This window comes from Fragaria vesca, linkage group LG2 (assembly GCF_000184155.1).
Source record: "Fragaria vesca subsp. vesca linkage group LG2, FraVesHawaii_1.0, whole genome shotgun sequence".
Classification (NCBI taxonomy): domain Eukaryota; kingdom Viridiplantae; phylum Streptophyta; class Magnoliopsida; order Rosales; family Rosaceae; genus Fragaria; species Fragaria vesca.
The window spans coordinates 12522216-12540722 of record NC_020492.1 but is presented as its reverse complement, the minus strand read 5'-3'; the positions used below and the strand labels follow the sequence as shown (position 1 = coordinate 12540722).

Genomic DNA, 18507 nt, shown 5'->3' with positions numbered 1-18507 from the left:
TTCAATGCTTGTTCTCTGAACAATACAACAGATGAAACATAATAAACAGCGGTAAGGCATTCTTTACTTTAAGCATGCACTTAATCGTGTTGGATCAACTGCTTGTCCGTTGTAGATTTGTCAAAGTTCTTTTTTAGTAAAATATGTTTTATTATCATAGAAAAATAAAAATAAATATAAAGAGGATAATAACATAAGAAGTCTAATAGCCAATGCACTGCCTATTCAATATCTCAGAATCTATGCGGACCCTGAGCACGTCAAAAAAATTAAAGATTCTTGCAATCTAAAGTTCACCTTTCATACAGGAAATTGGAATTCAACATATCAAAATCCCTACTTTCTTCTATATAGATGATCTCTTTCTGTTACCAATCACTTACAAATTACAATGACAACCTATTAAAGATGAAGCCCCGAGAAGTCAATTAAATGACCCTACTGGCTCTATTTCATTGTATGGTGTTTCGGGGTGAAGTATGTGGTTCCACCAACATACAGTAGAGGGCAAAGAAAAGGGAATGCAAATCTAAAAGTGAAGAAGAACAACTATAAAGATAATAAAGGAATAAAGATACAACCTGCATGGAGATCAACTTGTAGAAATTAACGTCCATGTCCTTCTTTCCAGCAAGATTGACAATAATACTTGCCAATATAAGTTCAGCAACTTCAGCTTTCATCAACACAATATCCTGACATAATCTGAAAGGACCCAAATAAGAAAACAGGAAAAAATTGATAAGCAAAATAAAATCATTTTGGCGGTTTTTGCCCGGCAACATGCATAATTGTAAATCAAAGAATTCCTAAATAATCTAGGAAATCAACGAATATACCTCAGAATAACATCACTGCATAAGCCAATAAGTGAGTAGACAAGTGGACAAATCCATGCATCAAAGGTTTTGCCACGTGTTACCCATACAGAAGATTTCTCAAGTGGAATTGCTTCAGCTGAAAAGCAATTTAAAAGAACTATTACAAGTTGCAAACATCATTAGTGAAAACCTAACACAAACACAAATAAACCAAAAAAAATTAACAAGACGCCAAAAATAGAAAATGGCAAATAAACAAATTTTGAAAAATCAAATGAAAAAGTTCAATTAAGGTGTAAAACTAAATCATGAATCTTTGGATGTAACAAGGAGAGCTGAAATAACTAACTATTGCATGATGAAGAAAAGAGAGAATGGAAATGCATGCATGCAGGGCATGGATATACAAAGGCACATGAAGTGGAAAGCAGGCAGCAAAAAACAAACAACCAAGTACTACTACTACTACCAACTTTAACTCTTGAAATAAGTCAAATAACATATACCACCCTTTACATCTAGACAGAAAGCAGCTCCTACTTACCTTTAAACTTAATTTCCAGATCCAAAAGGAGCTTTTCAACCAGCTCAATATTGACTCCCTTGGAGTGAACCTACAATATAGGCAGAGGAATTACATGATTCCTCCACTGTGGAAAGTGGAAACATAATAATGGCACAACCATTGAAACATTATTAAAGGCTTCGACCCTTTTGAGAAGCATAGTTTTACCTCAATTAGAGATCTCTCATAAGAATCAAATGACAAGAGAGTAGTCTGACCCCTTTGAGTTGAAAGAATTCCCTATCATAACACACGATCTATCAGATTATACCAAGTAAAGCCGAAAATGTGAAATAGCAGACAATAGATGTAAGTCTTCATCAGTACGATATGAACATCAATATCAAGAACTACTGCATATTACTTGTTTTCCTCTTTCCATTCTAAAAAAGAATAAAAGAAACAGCTTGTTACTGGGAAAAGAGAAGTAAACAACAAATGAAAATAAGAAGCAGACATGACTCCACAGAAAACAGCTAAAAAAGACAGCTACAGCAACAAATTGGCTCAACTCCCACAATAATCCTTGCCAATCTAGAATATAAACTCCCCAGGTACTGAGGACCATAAATATACCTTAAATCTACTTATTAAATAAAAAAAACAGATATTCAATTTTCTCAAAACTCAATATCTTCCCCAGTCTTTGAATTTAAATACAGTACGCTACAACTTTTCTTACCAGTCCCAATTAAATTTAAAACAGCTAATATCAACAAGTAAATTATCCATAGTTACTTTTTGCCTATTATGCAGTGAATGGAAAGAACCTAGCCTAAGAAATTGTACAACCAATTCAGGTAACCACGCATATACTGAACTGGCCAAGATAGGAAATTAGGAGGGAGGTGTGTGTGTGTGTGTGTGTGTGTGGGGGGGGGGGGGCGCGGTGCGAAGACCAACAGATTTGGAAAAGAGGGAAAAGAAAAAAGGGCCTCCAAAGACTCCTTGCTCACCCGAAGAGCTTGAGATGTCATATCTACTATTTTAACAGCATCATCCATCAGGTACTTCTTCAGGAGCTTCAAAAGTGCGACCAGAAGTTCTTCAGATAATCCACTATCAATCAGGAATGTGCCTTCCGTAGCAGAGCTTTGATTTATAGGTTCGCGGACATGGATGTTACTTGAGTTTCCGGGCAGATGGAAAACAACACAATGTGGATCCCCAATACCAACCTGCATTTTTTTATTATTAAAAATAATGATTAAACAAATACATTGTAGAGCTTAGCGAGCCGAATAAGAAAAGAATAATTGCAATGCAAATGTCTAGCAGAGTACCCTAGATATGAAATCCGACACCAAAACTCTAATGCTATGTGCATCTTCATCTTCCGAGCCAGACATGCGAACCATAGTCCAGACAGCATTCATAGTTTCATCGTCGCAATGCCAGTATCTGTCTTCCACCAGATCTGCTGTATTCTTTTCAATTTGAAATGTTTCACCGAAAAGTAGCTTCTTGTGCAATGCTTGGAGACTGCAAGAATATATTAGCAGAGAGCATCTCATCAACTTCGAGAAATTGAAGAAAAGAAAAGTAAAACTATGATCCTAACGCAACGCAACGCACGCACCCTGATGAGGACATTATAGTCAAACCTTTTAATGTTTATGAACGAAAGAAATGGAAAAGGCATTCTCTTTTAATATGGTTTGATTAATTGTTCTCGATATAATTTCTGCAGCTTGAAGGGAAATCTGGGTCTGATTTTAGAAGTCTCTAAGCTTTCTGTTCTTTCAAATTTCTGCCTTATGACTTTTCATATTTCCATTTCAGTTTAGAAGTTTCAGGTTTCCATTATCAAGTTTTTTATGCTTCAGTTTTGGAGGTCTAAAGAGTACTAAAGAGTCTTTAACGCTAGTTAATGTGAGCTATCTGCTCTCAAGTATATATATGTGCAAGTGCCAAATGGTAAAAGGCATGTTTTGATGAATAAGAATTATCATCAAAGTGTTCAGTGTGTATGTTTCAAGCCCTAAGACTTAGAGTTTGTTATACCTGTTGTCCAAGCAGTGAGTTTACTGCTTCACTCCCCACACCCTCAAAAAAAAAAAATAACAATGAAAAACAGATAAAAAGATATTAAGCTCAAACAAAATCTTGTAAGTTTTATAAAAAGTTGTCAATCTAATTCAAAAACCGACAATGCGTTGCAATGTTAGCTTAACGTCCAGTTTGATGAACTACAGCATCAAACTGATAAAAAATTAAAAAGAATTAAAAAAAAAAAGAGAGATACCTCCAAAGAAGTAATCTTGGTGGAAGGTGACCGGATCTCCTAACAAACTGGAGAGAGAGAGAGAGAGAGAGAGAGAGAGAGAGAGAGAGAGCACAGTATATGATTAGATTAGTCCGAACTTGTTAGGGTGTGAAGCAAATTTTAATTACACATACTAACTCAAACAGTCAAACAGATGTACCTTCAGCAGATGATCTCTGGGAGAGTAAGCTCGGCACAAATCCTGATGGAACTTTCTAATCTCATCAAAGATTTCTATTTCAGGGAATGGTTCCAATTCCTAGGACGAAGAAAATACACAAATCAAAGGGTATTTAATCAAAAATTCAGGACAATTTCACAAGAGGTAAAACTCCATTGCAGTGAAGTCAGAAAGGCTACTCTGATGTAATCATAAAGGGATGGATCAGCATGGACAGTAAGCTGAAACAGCAATGATGAAACTTGAGATGATCTGCAGCCAGAATGTTCCCCCTTAGTTTCAGAGGGAATGCAACATGCCACCAACTTTGATACTAAAAACTGCATGAAGACAAATGAGTTTAGAGACGTTGTTTTCTTTTACTGAAGGGAAGGGAAGTGATGACGCAGAATAAGAGAAAGTGATAATAAGTTAACAAATGAACCCAACCCACCTGAAGTTGCTCACCTAAAACACTGATAATTTCTCTTGATGGATTACTTCTAAAAGTTCCCAGAAGCACAGATATGACACGACAGCATTGATCTTGTAAATCAAGGTAACCAATGAATTGCCCAATCAGATTGAAAAGATAGCTGCACAACACATCAAATAATGAAAACAGATAATGATCTCTTGAAACATCAAATAATATCAAGATTTAGATTTGAAGTGCAGATCAAAACATAATCCTCTTCTCAACATTTCTCTAGTAATTTTACTTTTTAATTACAAGAAAAAGAAAAGAGGACGATGATTATATAGAAAAACATTGTTTTTTTCCTATTTGATTCCCCAACCACATTTCCACCTGTTGTTTTTTTCGTATTCTTTTTCTTAATATAAGATATAATTTCAAAATCGAAAAGTGTCATCGTTATATTCATATTGTAACTGTGTTCCTGTAGTAAACAAAGAAAAGGGGTAGTCAGTGTTGCAACCCAAATCTGTTTCAAACAAAAAAAAAAGGTATACAGTAGTTACAACAAGGAAAGTATTATTGCTGGAATAAAAAATTATTTTTCCAATGATTTTCACGGAACAGAAATAATAATTAGCTATAGGCCTTTCCTCTCATAAATATAATGGCATATACTCGCATCAGCACCAAATTAATAGGGGCACAAAACAATTACATAAGCACTCATTGTTCCAATTAGCTAACAAGACACTTACTTGGAAGTGCTCGCAATGGCAGCTCTATGCCCAAGGACATCTATCAGCACCTCAATTCCAGCCAGTCTGTGACATGCATGCCTATGATGGGTTGCTGCTGCAATTCTATAATGCATCTCAACTATAAACTGCACAACCAAAATATCAGTTCATTAACAGATTGTATTGAACATGCCAACTGAGCAGTGAATTAGGACGAATCTCTAGGCTTTTAGCTTTTTGTGTAAATTTTTAATTTAAAAAGAGCATTGTTACCATGAAAACCCTATCCGGGCGAAAAATGTTAATCTTGTCAACAACACACACAGTTGTAGCATAATCCTCCCTAGAGATGAACAAGAAACCATATTATGTTAGAATCCTATAAGAGGTGAGCAGGACAATGAAAAGAAAGCTAAGAAAATAACCCACGTCTCTAAAAACCCATCAACAATTGTCAGAATTCCCTGTGCAATCGTATCCCGAGAAAAGAATGGAACTGTAGGGTTTGGTGCTGCTGATGCAAGAGACAGAATGTGGCTTACAATGGATACCTATAAAATTTTACAGGCAAGGCAACATGTTATAAAATTATAAAGCAATCCTATTAATTCTGATGATCAAAAATTATGACATGTGGTGTGTTTAAATTGAGCAGGCAACTCAAACCCAGATTGGGCATTGTGTATAGAACCATGGGGTTTACGTGTATCGAAGCAGACTCAGAAACGAATGTAGGATTTGTTTCTAAACATACCCACTCGGAAATATGGACAAGCAGAATTAAAATACAGATGAATTATAATATGCAAGGGGCATATGATGCCGATGTACAGATGAATTATAATATGCACGGGGCATATGATGCCGATATGGGAATGACACGTGGATGAGTTCCAAGCTCTGATGCATGTGCAATTTGAGCACTAATGAGAAACCATTTGGGAACCGAAAGATATTATAAAGTAATCTGCAGTTCACATCCAAAACCAGTTGGCATTAGATAAAGTGGCTCAACCCCTTATAAACCCATAAACAAAGTCCCATTTTTCCCATGTGGGATGTATATACTCTCAACAAGATATATACTTATTTTTACTTTTTATATGGCGGAAATCCAAAAGTTAGACTATGCGAAATTGGACTTTAATTTTTCTGTAATATCTAACTGCCCATGATTAATAATCTAAATCTGAACAAGCAAGACTGCACATCGACACTAATCAACATCGGGTATAGGAGAGCATAATCATAATTGTGATCACGGACACATGCTAAAAAGACAGCTACCATAGCCTGAATTAAGAAAATGCAATGCACATACAGAGGTAATGAGTTCATCAACACGAATTTGAAAAGTAAAATTAAATTTCATGAACTGCTATCAAACTTCAGACCTAGATAATTGAATATAAATTTAGTAGCAAACCATATGTTTCTTGATGAGTATGTCCCGTTCATTCTCAGATATCTGAGCAAGATATAAAATAGAATTCTGAAGCACATCTGCTCCCTTTTCCCACCCAGTCCTCCTGCTACAATGCAATCCCATACAAACAGAGAAGATCTGCACAAAGTGATTTTTCACCAGAACTGCCGGAGGTTGACAAGCAATCTGGATTAAAACAACAATATGATATAAGCAACAAACACCTTATCCATACAAAATAGGGACTACAAAAATCAGAGTCAACAATAAAATATACATTAAATCGGATCGCAAACAGGAAAATAATTAGCTAACATATTTGATATCGCAAGTCCCAACAACAGATAAATTCATGAAAGTATTATTCAAGGGCTGAAAATAATTGGTTGCCAAAGAAATTAGAGAAACAAAAAATGAGTTCAATATGATTTTACTTTAGCAACCCAGCTGAGACTGGAGCTATCCCCATGCAAAACTAGAGCTGGGAGAAGCCAATTGCAACAATACTGCATGAAATAACTAGGTTCAGAATCTGATACAAATAACTGCCGTATCTGCAAAGAAGAAAGAATTCAACTCATCAGAAATTCCATAGAAAAATTGTCCTTTACAGAGATTCAGTGTATCAATTGCACCTTCTTTTTTTTTTGGATACAAGGGGGCCAAAGGCCCAAACAAAGAAACTAATTGCACCTATTTTTAGCAACATCCTACATTAATTTTTTTATTTTTGAAATAACCTAAGCTACAATACCTTAAACCGAAGCTACAATACCTTAAAGTCGTTGACAGATTTCAAGATATAGAAAATTATAAGCGGACAAATAAGCAGAATACCTCTACAAGTGCAGCAAGGCTTACACCACAAGCAACCCAGCTAAAGAGAATTGATCCTAACAGCTCCTCCAAGTACTGCAAAAGAGATATTGAGGACCTCAAACATTTTATAATAGTTTCACACCGGGTGATGCCATTAACATTTTTTATTTATCAAGTATAATAAGTACCATAGGCCAATAATGAACAAAATAAGACTAACAAAATAAGGAGAACTAAATATACTACCTTAAACCTACTTGAATAGCGTAGCTGCCTTGAGAGATTGTCAAGTACTACAAAGATTAATTCCCTGAAATGGAGGGAATAAGAAAATGGATAACGTTATTGTATCACACAAGCTTACTGTGACTACTCAAATATTGCAAGACAATGCAGAATATTGTACCTGTGGCAAGGATCTATAGCAGCAACCACACATATCATGAATATAGCCTGTATGTATCACATAGATCTCAAATTTAATACAAATCCACATCAAGACAGCTTTTTCAATGTAACAATTTTCAGTAATTTATCCATGCATTGTAAGAGAGCATTAACAGGATTGGAACAATTCTGACTACTATCTGCTTCCTACTGAATTGAAACTAGCTGTAAATATTCTTATTTTGATATTAACTTCTTCAATTAAGTTTATCCAAGGAAAAATTAAGTATCTATTCTTCTGCAAAAATAAAGAACAAAAATCAGTATGTGTTGAACACCGCCACTTGAACAAGAAAATTAACATTATACCTCCAACTCAATTTTCTCACTTTGCAAAGCAAGATGCATGAGAGTAATAATGACAGTTTCCACTGTTGGCTGAGGCTGTGGACCACTAGCTAAGACCTCGTTTGCAGTAACAAGTTTTTCTTTCGAGGAAACCACCAACATCACACCAAAGTTGGAACTAAGAAACAACCAAAATTATAGATAGATATTAGCAAAACAGACCAGAGTGGTATTTTACACAGTAAAGAAGCAATACTCATGAATTGACACAGTAAAAGAAAATTGAGGGAAGCATATGTAGATCATCGACTAGGGTGTCTAGGACCAAGAATATCAACACAATAAAAAACAAGAAAAATAATATGAACCAGAACAATTATAAAATCTAAGTAACTGTTGTAATATGCTTATAAACAATGTTTGAGTTATAGCCAGGGAAAGAAATGTCGACACTCAAACAGGCCCATCAAAACTACAAATATGTAAATAAACCACACATAACGCTATGTACACCATTGATGTGAAAATAAGAACTTGACAGACAAGATTTATTATGAAGAATTCAAATAAGCTCTACAAATAGGTATAGTCACCAAGATATAAAAACTAAATGCAGTTAAAACCCACCATATATCGTGGAATAATTCCTCATGTCCATCCCACGTTTGGAAAAGAACACCAATCCTTCTAGCCAAGGAGAACCGAACTCGATAATCAGGATCTTGAAGCATTGTCAACAACCTTTCAATCAGTGACTGATAAATAGTGCCACAACAGCAACCAATCAACATGCAAACAGAAGACGATTAGATTTGTTCCTCAAAAAAAAAAAAAAAAAACCAAATTATTTATACTCATTCATACCCTAAATCTTGAGATTACTACATAACAAGAATACATCAATAAATAAAAATAATTACAAGAGAAAAAAACAGTCTATGGACACTTATACCTAGGAGCCATAGAATCCTCTGCATGTCTCTTCGTAAAAACAAATTTAAGCAAAATGATCATTTTTGTAGAACAACAATAGACACCATTTTCATCGTGTTTTGCAACCTCAAACAGATATTTAAACATAAAACTTCAAAAATCCAAAGACACATAAAAGCATGTAGAGCCATCATCTAAGAGTGCATTTTTCACCTTTTTTTTTTTTTTTTGTCATCTCTAACATTTCAGCAAGTTCTCAATTTCTTTCCCCATGAGATATCATTTTTCATTTTCAAAACAAATGAAAGTCTAGGAACAAGGAAAGAAAAGTACAACGTGGACAACAGATGCATGGCTAAAAGGCTATTTATTATATTGGGAACTAGCATCTAAATGCAAACTGATATTGTCCTTTCGAAATATATAGTTCACTACCATATGCTTTTTCTAATCTGTCACAATGAGTTGCCATTATAGTTTCCACTGAAGAATCTGTTAGATGGTGACATCGCTAATGTGGGCTCCACCACCTTGGGGATGTCAACCCCATGTCGAAAATTATAGTAGAAAACAAATTTAATATCAAAAACATTAACAAATACAAATTTTCATTTAAAACCATTTAAATAATGGTCTGTAACCATAACTGCCTACTACTGGTAATTATTATCAGAAAAAGCAAACACAAAACCATTAGAAACCAAGAGTTGTATTTCATATTTTATTTTTGTATTTTAACAAAAATTATTATTTTCTTTACTCAATTTATGTGATATTTTGTCACTATGGCGCCCACATCAGTGAGGGCCGCACATCAGCTCTTGACAGAAGATTTGAGGGAAAACCGTACAGCTTGTATTGCAAAGAATTGAAAGTTATAGGGTATTGACCTGTTTAAATTTGAAGGATAGCTATCAGGTTACCTATTATTTGAGTATTAATATTGGTGCCTACAATTGCACAGTTCAATATAGCAGTATTTTCATTCTCGTGAGTTCTAGAATTGCAACCTTCATAGTTTTCTGTATTTGCTATCAAATGCCAATGTTTCTCCTTCTCATGCTCTAGATTTTAATCATTCAAATCAGTCTCATTTCTGATGCAAATAATCACCTGACCAATTTGAGGGCTGAGTAAAACAAAATTGCATATGCAATCGATGAGCTTAACACGTCCAAACCAGTCAAGACAATCACATTCGGCAACTGCATCTCGAAGATACATTAAGCTCTGAAATAAGAGATAAAGAGTCTTCAATTAAAAAAGACTCTTGCAACAGCCATGAACTAGAAGGATATCACAAGACATCAATTTGCCTATAGAATTGAACAAGTATTGAATTAACCTGCTCAGGTCCCCTTTCACCTAAAGAGTTGGTGAAACCTTTATCTTTCCGGATAGTGTCGAGGGATGATAGTGTCCCCAGCAAAACATGGATGGTAGATAATAACTTACCACAATCAAGTTTAAGACTCACTTTTATCTTAACCATTTCAGTCAATAAACCGACCTGCAAACAAAGCAAGTAACTATGTATGATCCAACAGTATGACACCAAACCATTATGTAGCCTCTCATATACATACATATCTATATAACCACAAATAAAATGAGTTCTTAGTAAATTGTCCGTTTATTCTCATACCATTTCGTTGAAATTTTCAGCAGAGGACCAAAAGGGATGTTCACAAAGACTAAGCATAATTTTTTCCCTGATCTGAATTGAGATAAGAACAAAAAAGACGCACTATTAGAAGCATAAATTTCGGACAACCAACAAATAAAATCAAGCATATGTGAACAATGTGTGCTGTACCTTTTGATCACTTTCTTTTGACAGGAGCTTAAACAGGACATCCCAAGTTGCGTGTGAAACTAAGAAAAAATTAGAAATAAGAGATATCATGCCCAGCTTCCATCTGTCTACAGAAGATAATACACCAGCAGTTTTTCCACTATCGGGTGATGTATCCATATCTCCCGTATCCTCATTAACATCCAGTTCCATGTCCACAATCCTACTTTTATTGCTATCAGCAGGGAAAGAACATTGTATTGAGGTATCATATGCAGATAAACCTTGCAGGTTCATCTCAAACCTACGACCTCCTGGACCACTGGAATACTTTTCATACACATTAGACATTGCTTTTAAGAGCCTCTCCATCACTTGCATGATGGCACAATAAAGTTCAGCATCCACAGGATATCGATCACGCTGTCGTATAAAGATAGGAGAACAAGCAAAACATCTAAAGGAAGCAACAATAGAGCTTGTTCCATTAGATATGAGATCAGAACCGAGAGGTGGACAATCATTTCCCTGGGTGACAGTAACAGCACAATCCAGCAATTTTAACAGACATTGACCCAATTTTGAGATGAATGATGAAACTTCCTCTCTTTGCCTGATAAAGATCCAATAATACAAAGTAAAATAAACCAGCGCAGGTAAAACAACAAAAGTGGCTCACCATATGAATAAAAGATCAGATGTTTAGCATATCAAAATTGATATGTCAACTAATAGATTATGCTACAAAATTTTGAACATACTTTACAGTCCAGAAGTATACCGCTGCCCGTGTGACCCACAAGTGGAACACTGACTCCAAAGATAAATGTATCCAGGACACAGGAAAGATATACATATTAAAAACAGGTATCAAACAGCCAGCATGAGCCAGCTGAAAAGGTAACATAATATAAGAAATAATACACATGTCAAATGTAGGAAAGAAAGGGTTCAAGACCAAATTAGATGTCTTCAGATGTAAGAATATATATTATCTCAAGCTCAACACATAATACTAAAATATGATACCAGTACATGATTACATATGTAAATATAAGGTATGCTGTAGCACTTCCGCCCAGTACAATGTTCATTTAAATTTGATATATTTTGACTCATTCCTCCCTCTTAGACATAACAAATAAATAAATAAATAAAAAGATGAGACAAACCTTGTCAAGACTGAACCATATATCAGGTTTGACAACATAGCACATAAACAGAATATATCTGACAAAGATTCCCTTCTCATCTCCTTCTCCACTAGAGATCCAAGAATAAAAGTCTCCATTTCAGAAAGCATTGGTTCTCTTAACTGCCTGGGAAGCCGTAGATTAGGATAGTGTTGGGATGGGAAAACCTGAAGACAAACATAATGTGTCAGATTCAGAAAACTAATCTAAGCCGAATATATTAGATGCCTATAAAGCTAACATGCTAATACCTCAACCTTGAAGCCTGGACCAATATTAGCAAGAACCTCCACAGTACAGTCAAATAGTCCATGCAGACAATTTTGCTCAGGCTTTTCTGTCTACAATAATGGTACTTTTTATCAGAAACATTACTTTTCATTCCAGAAAAATGAAGGGTACAAACATAATGAATTATCGCATACCTTATTGACAGCATCAGTAACATCTAGAACAGTGTAAGATTGGGTTAGTCCAGTGTGGCATTGTGTGAAAGGAACACAACCAGCACAAAGAGAAAAAACAGCTGCAGGCAATAATAACACTGAGTGCTCGTTAAATATGGAAATCTCCTGCGTAAAAACAAACATTCTGTAAATATATGACTGCTAGTTTAATTCATGAGAAGAGAACTTTTGTTAAGTTCAATTGACCAACAAAAGACGGTTCATGTGAAATCCAGGGTTAAAAACTCAAAATATTAAAATAAACAGTAGGATGAAACAATTAGCAACAACAAAACAACCACACCACCACAACTGGGGAAGTCAGCAACACTTTGAGTTGAAAAATCCATAGACAATACACCATTACAAGCAGAATCACTTCAGGGCACCACAAAAATCTCCCGACCTTCCAGCAACAAAGTTCCTAGCAACAGCAACACTAGCAGCTCATCCATTGTCGCCAACTGATTGGTCACATTCTGGATATTATTCAAGAAGTACACAGCAACACTAACATCTTCATTTAACTTCACGTTGACCATCTCTTTGATAATGAATGCTTTCTTCAAAGCGGTCTTCCTCTCAAAGATAAATTCCAATTTTTTCCAGAGTTCTTCCGCATCAGTTTCTTTCGACACATGGTGAAATAGGGTATCATCAACCCATTTCCTTATCGTGCCAACGGCTTCCTGGTACAACTTTCGCCAATTGTTATCCGTCATATTGGTTGGCAGCCACACCTTCAATAGGCACATGCAAATCCTTACAATTGATATCCTCCATTCTAGGCTGTCACCCAATTCATGTGGATGAGTTTGATCATTGTGCTTTTTGCTTCTTCCATTCTCACAACGCACCTGCTGGACCAAACCTGGCTCTGACACAACTTGTTTGATTAGTGGAATCCAAACCAGATGAAAGGAGATGGAAGCTGGAGTCTACTGGGAAATTCTCTTGCAAATCTTTTCATAGATTCTTAATTAGTAGTGGACTAGACCCAATCTGTGCGCCTGCAAAGTTTATTTGGAACTCCAAGGCACCTACTAAGGTAAAAATTTTGGGTTGGCTTGTGGCACATGGGAGGATGAATACTTGTGATATTCTTCAAAGGAGAAGGCCAGGCTGTTGTTTTTCCCCTCATTGGTGCATTTTGTGCAAAGCTCAAGGGGAAAATGTTGATCATGTCTTTATGCATTGTGAAGTTGTTAACTTTTTATGGAAGAAATTATTTGGAGGCAAAAGTGGTCTGGACAGCTCCATCAGAGAGGAATGTTTTGTTCAAAGAAAATCTTTCAACTTTTGGAAAAGGGAATAAAGCCAGAATTCTTTGGGGGGTTGTGCGGTGTTAGCGGTAGTCTGGGTGGTCTGGATGGAGGGAAATAGAAGAATATTTGAAACCTATAGTGGGGTGGAGAGGGAAGACCTGTGGGAGAGAGTCAAGTTCTGGGCATCTTTATGGGCTTATACTTCTAAGGAATTTAAAGGATTATAGTCTTTCTTTCATTATTCTTAATTGGAAGCAGCTGTAGTGTAATCTTTTTGTTTAGTTTTAGTTCTTAATGATGAGCTGCTTTGCCTTTAGCTGTAGCTGCTCTCTTTTCTTTTAAAGCGGACTCCTTGTCCACCTCCTTGTTCTTTCCTTTTTGTCTCAATAAAAAGCTGTTTCTTTTCAAAATAAAAATAAAAAATCGTCAATAAGTGTGTCAAAATGCCCAAACTAGCAAAGCACAGCAAGAGAGACAACCACAGAGAAAAGAATACAAGAAACAGATTTAAGGTGCTTCAGAACAACTTTTGTCTGCGTCCACCGGGTACCAGGTAGAAAATGTTGTGTTTTGGCTCGTTGATATGATTTGGAAGTTAGGATTCAGCAGGCAACTCTGAGTCCAGAAAAGAAAGAGGATTTTCTATAAGTTCTAGGAAAGTAATCTTTCAAGATATGTTAGGATTTTGTCTACTAGGTTTAGGGTAAGATAGAGAGCGCATCCCCTTATTGTATCAGCAGCCCCTATTCACTATAAATAGAGCTGCACGGAGTTTTCTAAGGGTAAGATAGAGAGCGCAGAAAACCGAGAGCAAAGGGTGATTATGAGATCTAGCAGGGAGTTGGGGATTAGCATAGGGATTTCAATAAGTACTTGTAATCAGGTTGTTATTCCCATAGTGCTAATGATTCTCTCAAGAGAGTTCACAAAGTGGACGTAGGCCAGGGTTTTGGCTGAACCACTATAAAATTGTTGTGTGCTGTGTTTCTATCTTCAAGTTCATCTATCTACTTTGATTAAGTCGTAAAGTACCAGTAAAGATCCTAGGGCGCCAACCACCATAGAAAACACTCTTCCACTATTTTCATAATAGGTACAACCAGAAAGAATAAGAAAACAAGGACTCTCTCTTCTCTTCTTATCTCTCTCCTCTTTGCCCTCTCTCACTCTATTTCTGAGAATCCTATCAGTAAGGATATTCATTCCTTGTTGGAACACTATTCATCAGTAGGGATCCAAAAACTACTGGGAAAACAATTAATATTAAAAGACGCTTGTCTTAGGAAAAAAAACTCATGGGCGGGAAACCCAACAAGAGCTTCATCTATTTAACTTTGTCATTCTATTAGGGTTTAGTCGCCATGTACTTTAAAACCATAATATCTTCATTACTGGAAAATGTACAAGTTACTTCATTCTGGTCCTCCGTTAGCTGCAGTATGCAATAGGTGAAAAATTGGTTCTGAAATAAAAGGAAACAAGGACTGTGTAGTATTTCATTTCAAGTTATTGAAGCAAACATACCGTTCCCTGAAGTTGACCCAAAACTGCTCTGAGGAGGTGTTTTCTCAGGTGTATAATGTCTGGAACATCGCCCTGCAAACACGTGTATATAAATATATATGTATATAAATATATATATATATATTATAACACGTTACAGGTTGCCTCAGTCTCCTATTTAAGCTGTGTAAATTATGGACTATCAGCATTTCAAGCATCGAGTGATCAACTCTAAATCCAATCACAAGAAACATCAACCTAGAATCAACTTTTCAACCATCTGATAAATGTCTAAGCGCATACAGATACCCATAATTAGATGAAACATAAGATATATCCGAGCTACTTCAGTCCAGACTAAATAAACTCGTCACAAGGCAGCTTGTTGTAGGCGTTTATCGTTTATAAAACAGTTGGAATAAAAGTTAAATCTTATGATTCTTGTTCAGATGTTCACTTAGATAATGAAGATATATCATTCGCTTTTTAAAACTAGATGAAATTAGGGAAAAAATGTTGCATTTTTAAAAATTAGAAGCAGGAATTAAGAGTAAACAAACGAGGCAGTAGTACAACAGAATATTTGGAAGATAAATGCAACTGAACAGAAAGTCAGAATATAATATCAAATGCTAGGACTCACACTTACTTGCGAACCTTTCCTTGAGAAGTAACAGGATATAAAGTACAAGACAGACCTGTTACGAAATCATAATCGTCAATTTAGAGAGGTTTGGATGTCAGGACAAGTATCATAAGTATTTTACACAAACGGCCCAAGCGATTATGAAGCGCTAGTGCTTCATATTTAATGTTTACAGTTCAGTAATGCAAAATAGTGCCATTATGGAAGGCCATTACTTCACTTATTTTATACATTTTACAGCACATTCCTTCATCAGAAGGGTAAGAAATAATTGGCAAATTGTATGAAGACTATTCTTAATACTGTAGTAGAGTTTGCTTAGTTAAAATGACTTCAGTGGAGCGTAAAGAAAAGATTACAGGGGTACATGTAAAGCTTTTTATACAATAACAAGATACTTAAAGAATTATATGCAGTAATTTATTACAGGAAAATATTATGCTCTTACACTGATGGCATTTGTTTGAATATCCTAAGGTCCCACACATCCTGAGGTACAACGCATACATGTACACGATCCTGAGAAAAAAAATATTGTGATTTAAGAAATTTTGTAAAATAAAATACTGGAAAAGTATTGCATGAAAATATTACAAAATAGTCTAATAAGATATACAGTCATACTCACACTTGAAATTATGTTTCCAAGAAGCACCAGAGCCGCATCTACCTGCACAAGGCGTTAAAATGAACCAAACACAGAATTCTTGACGGAAAATCAGAATTTCCAAAAAGTAAGTTGGCCATTGAGAATGCGGAACTTATGAATAAACAAAAACTTACAGATTCTTCAAAAGACTATAAATTCTTACTAATTTTACTTACAAATAGTAATACTAATGTTGTGATTGTCTTCAAGTAGCTGACAAAAGGCTCAAATTCATAACAGTATGCATGAGGATGCAGTATACAAACTGCCTAGATACCAGGATCGACAAACTCAAAAGCATAGGGCATTAAACTCACGCAGAACACTTTGATTTAGGAATCACTCCCAGGTTTCTCACCCGAAACTAGGCTTCTCACCCAAAACTAGGCTTCACGCCTATCCCATCACACGAAAACTCAGAAACACTGATAATTTTATTCATATAACATGACATACCTGGGCATTAGGCCCTTACACTTATTAATACTTAAGCAGATAGCTCACATTGACTGCATTAAGACTCTTTAAGACTCTTCTAAAACTGAAGCACTAAAGACTCATTAGGACTCTCTTCTAAAACTAACACATTTAGGACTTAAAAGAGACCTTAGAACTTCTAAACTGAAATGGAAATATGACGAGACACAGGCAGCTTCGAGACTTCTAGAATCAGACTTGGTTTCCCTCCCAGTTGCAGTAATTAACTTGAATGACTAGGTGCTCTCCTTCCATTTCTTTCGCTCATAAACCTTGAAAGGTTTCACTATGATGTCCTCATCACATGGTATATAAAACATAAAAGAATAGAATCACCATAGCAAAAGAAACAGCTTTCTATTGGCTAAACAAAAAGCATTATAAAAAGAAGCGGAAAAGAAGTCTGCAAAAGAAGACACTTTGAGCAAGAGGATAACATGCTCAACTGTCACTAAATCAGACTGGGAAAAGAACCTGGAGTACAACAGCTTGCCAATCTAGAATATAGATGAAAGAGTAAACTTTAAACTTACCCTGTATAGAGGTCAAAAGAGTAGATGCTCTTCCGAACATTTAAAAAGTGAATATATATATAGACACACACATATCATATTTATTTATTCATGTATTTATATCAATGCATGACTCTCTCCCAAACTCACTCCCAACAGTTGGAATGTTCGAGCACAACAAAACTTTCAACTGGCTTAGTTCAGCTTGATTAGATCATTAGGTGGAGTTGTGAGCCGCCTGTATTCCTTTTAAAAATATGTTTGTAGATCATACAATTGATTCAATTCAAGAGACTCATGCTTATTTTTAATATTTATATTTAATTATACATTTGTGGTTCTACAATAGAGACAAAAACTTACAACTGCAGTTACATTACTGAACAACGGGAAGCCCTGCATAAGGCAGCTCCATACTAGTTGCCAACCACAATCAAACTGCAAAAGTTTGTCCAAAACCCAAGTCAATCAAATATCAACATAAGGTAACAATATTAAAGATAGCAGTACAATACAACTATAGATGAAGCTTTTGATCCTGCGTAACAAATGCAAGAACAGGAGACATCGCCTAAACATAAAGATAATCACCAAATAGTTTTCTGAACATATAATACTTAATAAAATTCAAACAAAATTTGACAAAAGGAAGTCAACTGTATCTTTCTATCAGTTACAGCAGTATTCTAATACAATACCAAATTCCTGTCATCTCAGTTCACAGAACTTCTACAAATTTTTTTAAACTGCAGCATAAAATTGTTGTCATAAACCGAGAGAGAGAGAGAGAGAGAGAGAGAGACCTCATTCGAAGGGAGAGGAGGTTGTATGGTTTTTCTGCTCTGGATCTGGAAGCAACAAGACAGACGAGAGTTCCAGCAGGCTCCTGTAGATGCAAGTGAATATACAAATATAGCTCATATGAAGCAGGGACCAGATAGCCAGAGAATGAATCTCAATTTTCCATGTAAATATTATCGTGCAGCAGATAAAAGACTATCAAACTTAGGATATCACCATATATGGCAGTACAATAATTTAAAAAAAAATAAAACAAAACAAAAATAAACAGCTCACATTGTTAGACAGAAGCTGTCTACATATAAGCAAATTATCATCTATATGCTTAACGTAAATC

At 35.5% G+C, this 18507-nt stretch overlaps 1 protein-coding gene across 1 annotated transcript in view; it reads right to left on the bottom strand.

The window, feature by feature from the left end:
- LOC101295891 (serine/threonine-protein kinase ATM-like) overlaps positions 1-18507 on the bottom strand; it is a 41400-nt gene that overhangs the window by 19661 nt on the left and 3232 nt on the right. Inside the window, exons 12-46 of the mRNA XM_004292427.1 lie at positions 18211-18255; positions 17880-17907; positions 17733-17807; positions 16360-16401; positions 16180-16250; positions 15735-15783; positions 15107-15178; positions 12297-12443; positions 12123-12212; positions 11772-12038; positions 11440-11570; positions 10700-11291; positions 10529-10600; positions 10229-10393; positions 9997-10113; positions 8578-8705; positions 7972-8128; positions 7622-7668; positions 7462-7525; positions 7234-7308; positions 6831-6950; positions 6397-6582; positions 5400-5521; positions 5244-5313; positions 4989-5116; positions 4267-4408; positions 4013-4153; positions 3813-3911; positions 3632-3678; positions 2670-2868; positions 2343-2564; positions 1555-1626; positions 1366-1435; positions 840-957; positions 582-705 (exon numbers count right to left, since the gene is read on the bottom strand). Of these exons, the coding sequence (XP_004292475.1) occupies positions 582-705; positions 840-957; positions 1366-1435; positions 1555-1626; positions 2343-2564; positions 2670-2868; positions 3632-3678; positions 3813-3911; positions 4013-4153; positions 4267-4408; positions 4989-5116; positions 5244-5313; positions 5400-5521; positions 6397-6582; positions 6831-6950; positions 7234-7308; positions 7462-7525; positions 7622-7668; positions 7972-8128; positions 8578-8705; positions 9997-10113; positions 10229-10393; positions 10529-10600; positions 10700-11291; positions 11440-11570; positions 11772-12038; positions 12123-12212; positions 12297-12443; positions 15107-15178; positions 15735-15783; positions 16180-16250; positions 16360-16401; positions 17733-17807; positions 17880-17907; positions 18211-18255 (4294 nt within the window). The remainder of the gene's footprint in view (positions 1-581; positions 706-839; positions 958-1365; positions 1436-1554; positions 1627-2342; positions 2565-2669; positions 2869-3631; positions 3679-3812; positions 3912-4012; positions 4154-4266; positions 4409-4988; positions 5117-5243; positions 5314-5399; positions 5522-6396; positions 6583-6830; positions 6951-7233; positions 7309-7461; positions 7526-7621; positions 7669-7971; positions 8129-8577; positions 8706-9996; positions 10114-10228; positions 10394-10528; positions 10601-10699; positions 11292-11439; positions 11571-11771; positions 12039-12122; positions 12213-12296; positions 12444-15106; positions 15179-15734; positions 15784-16179; positions 16251-16359; positions 16402-17732; positions 17808-17879; positions 17908-18210; positions 18256-18507) is intronic.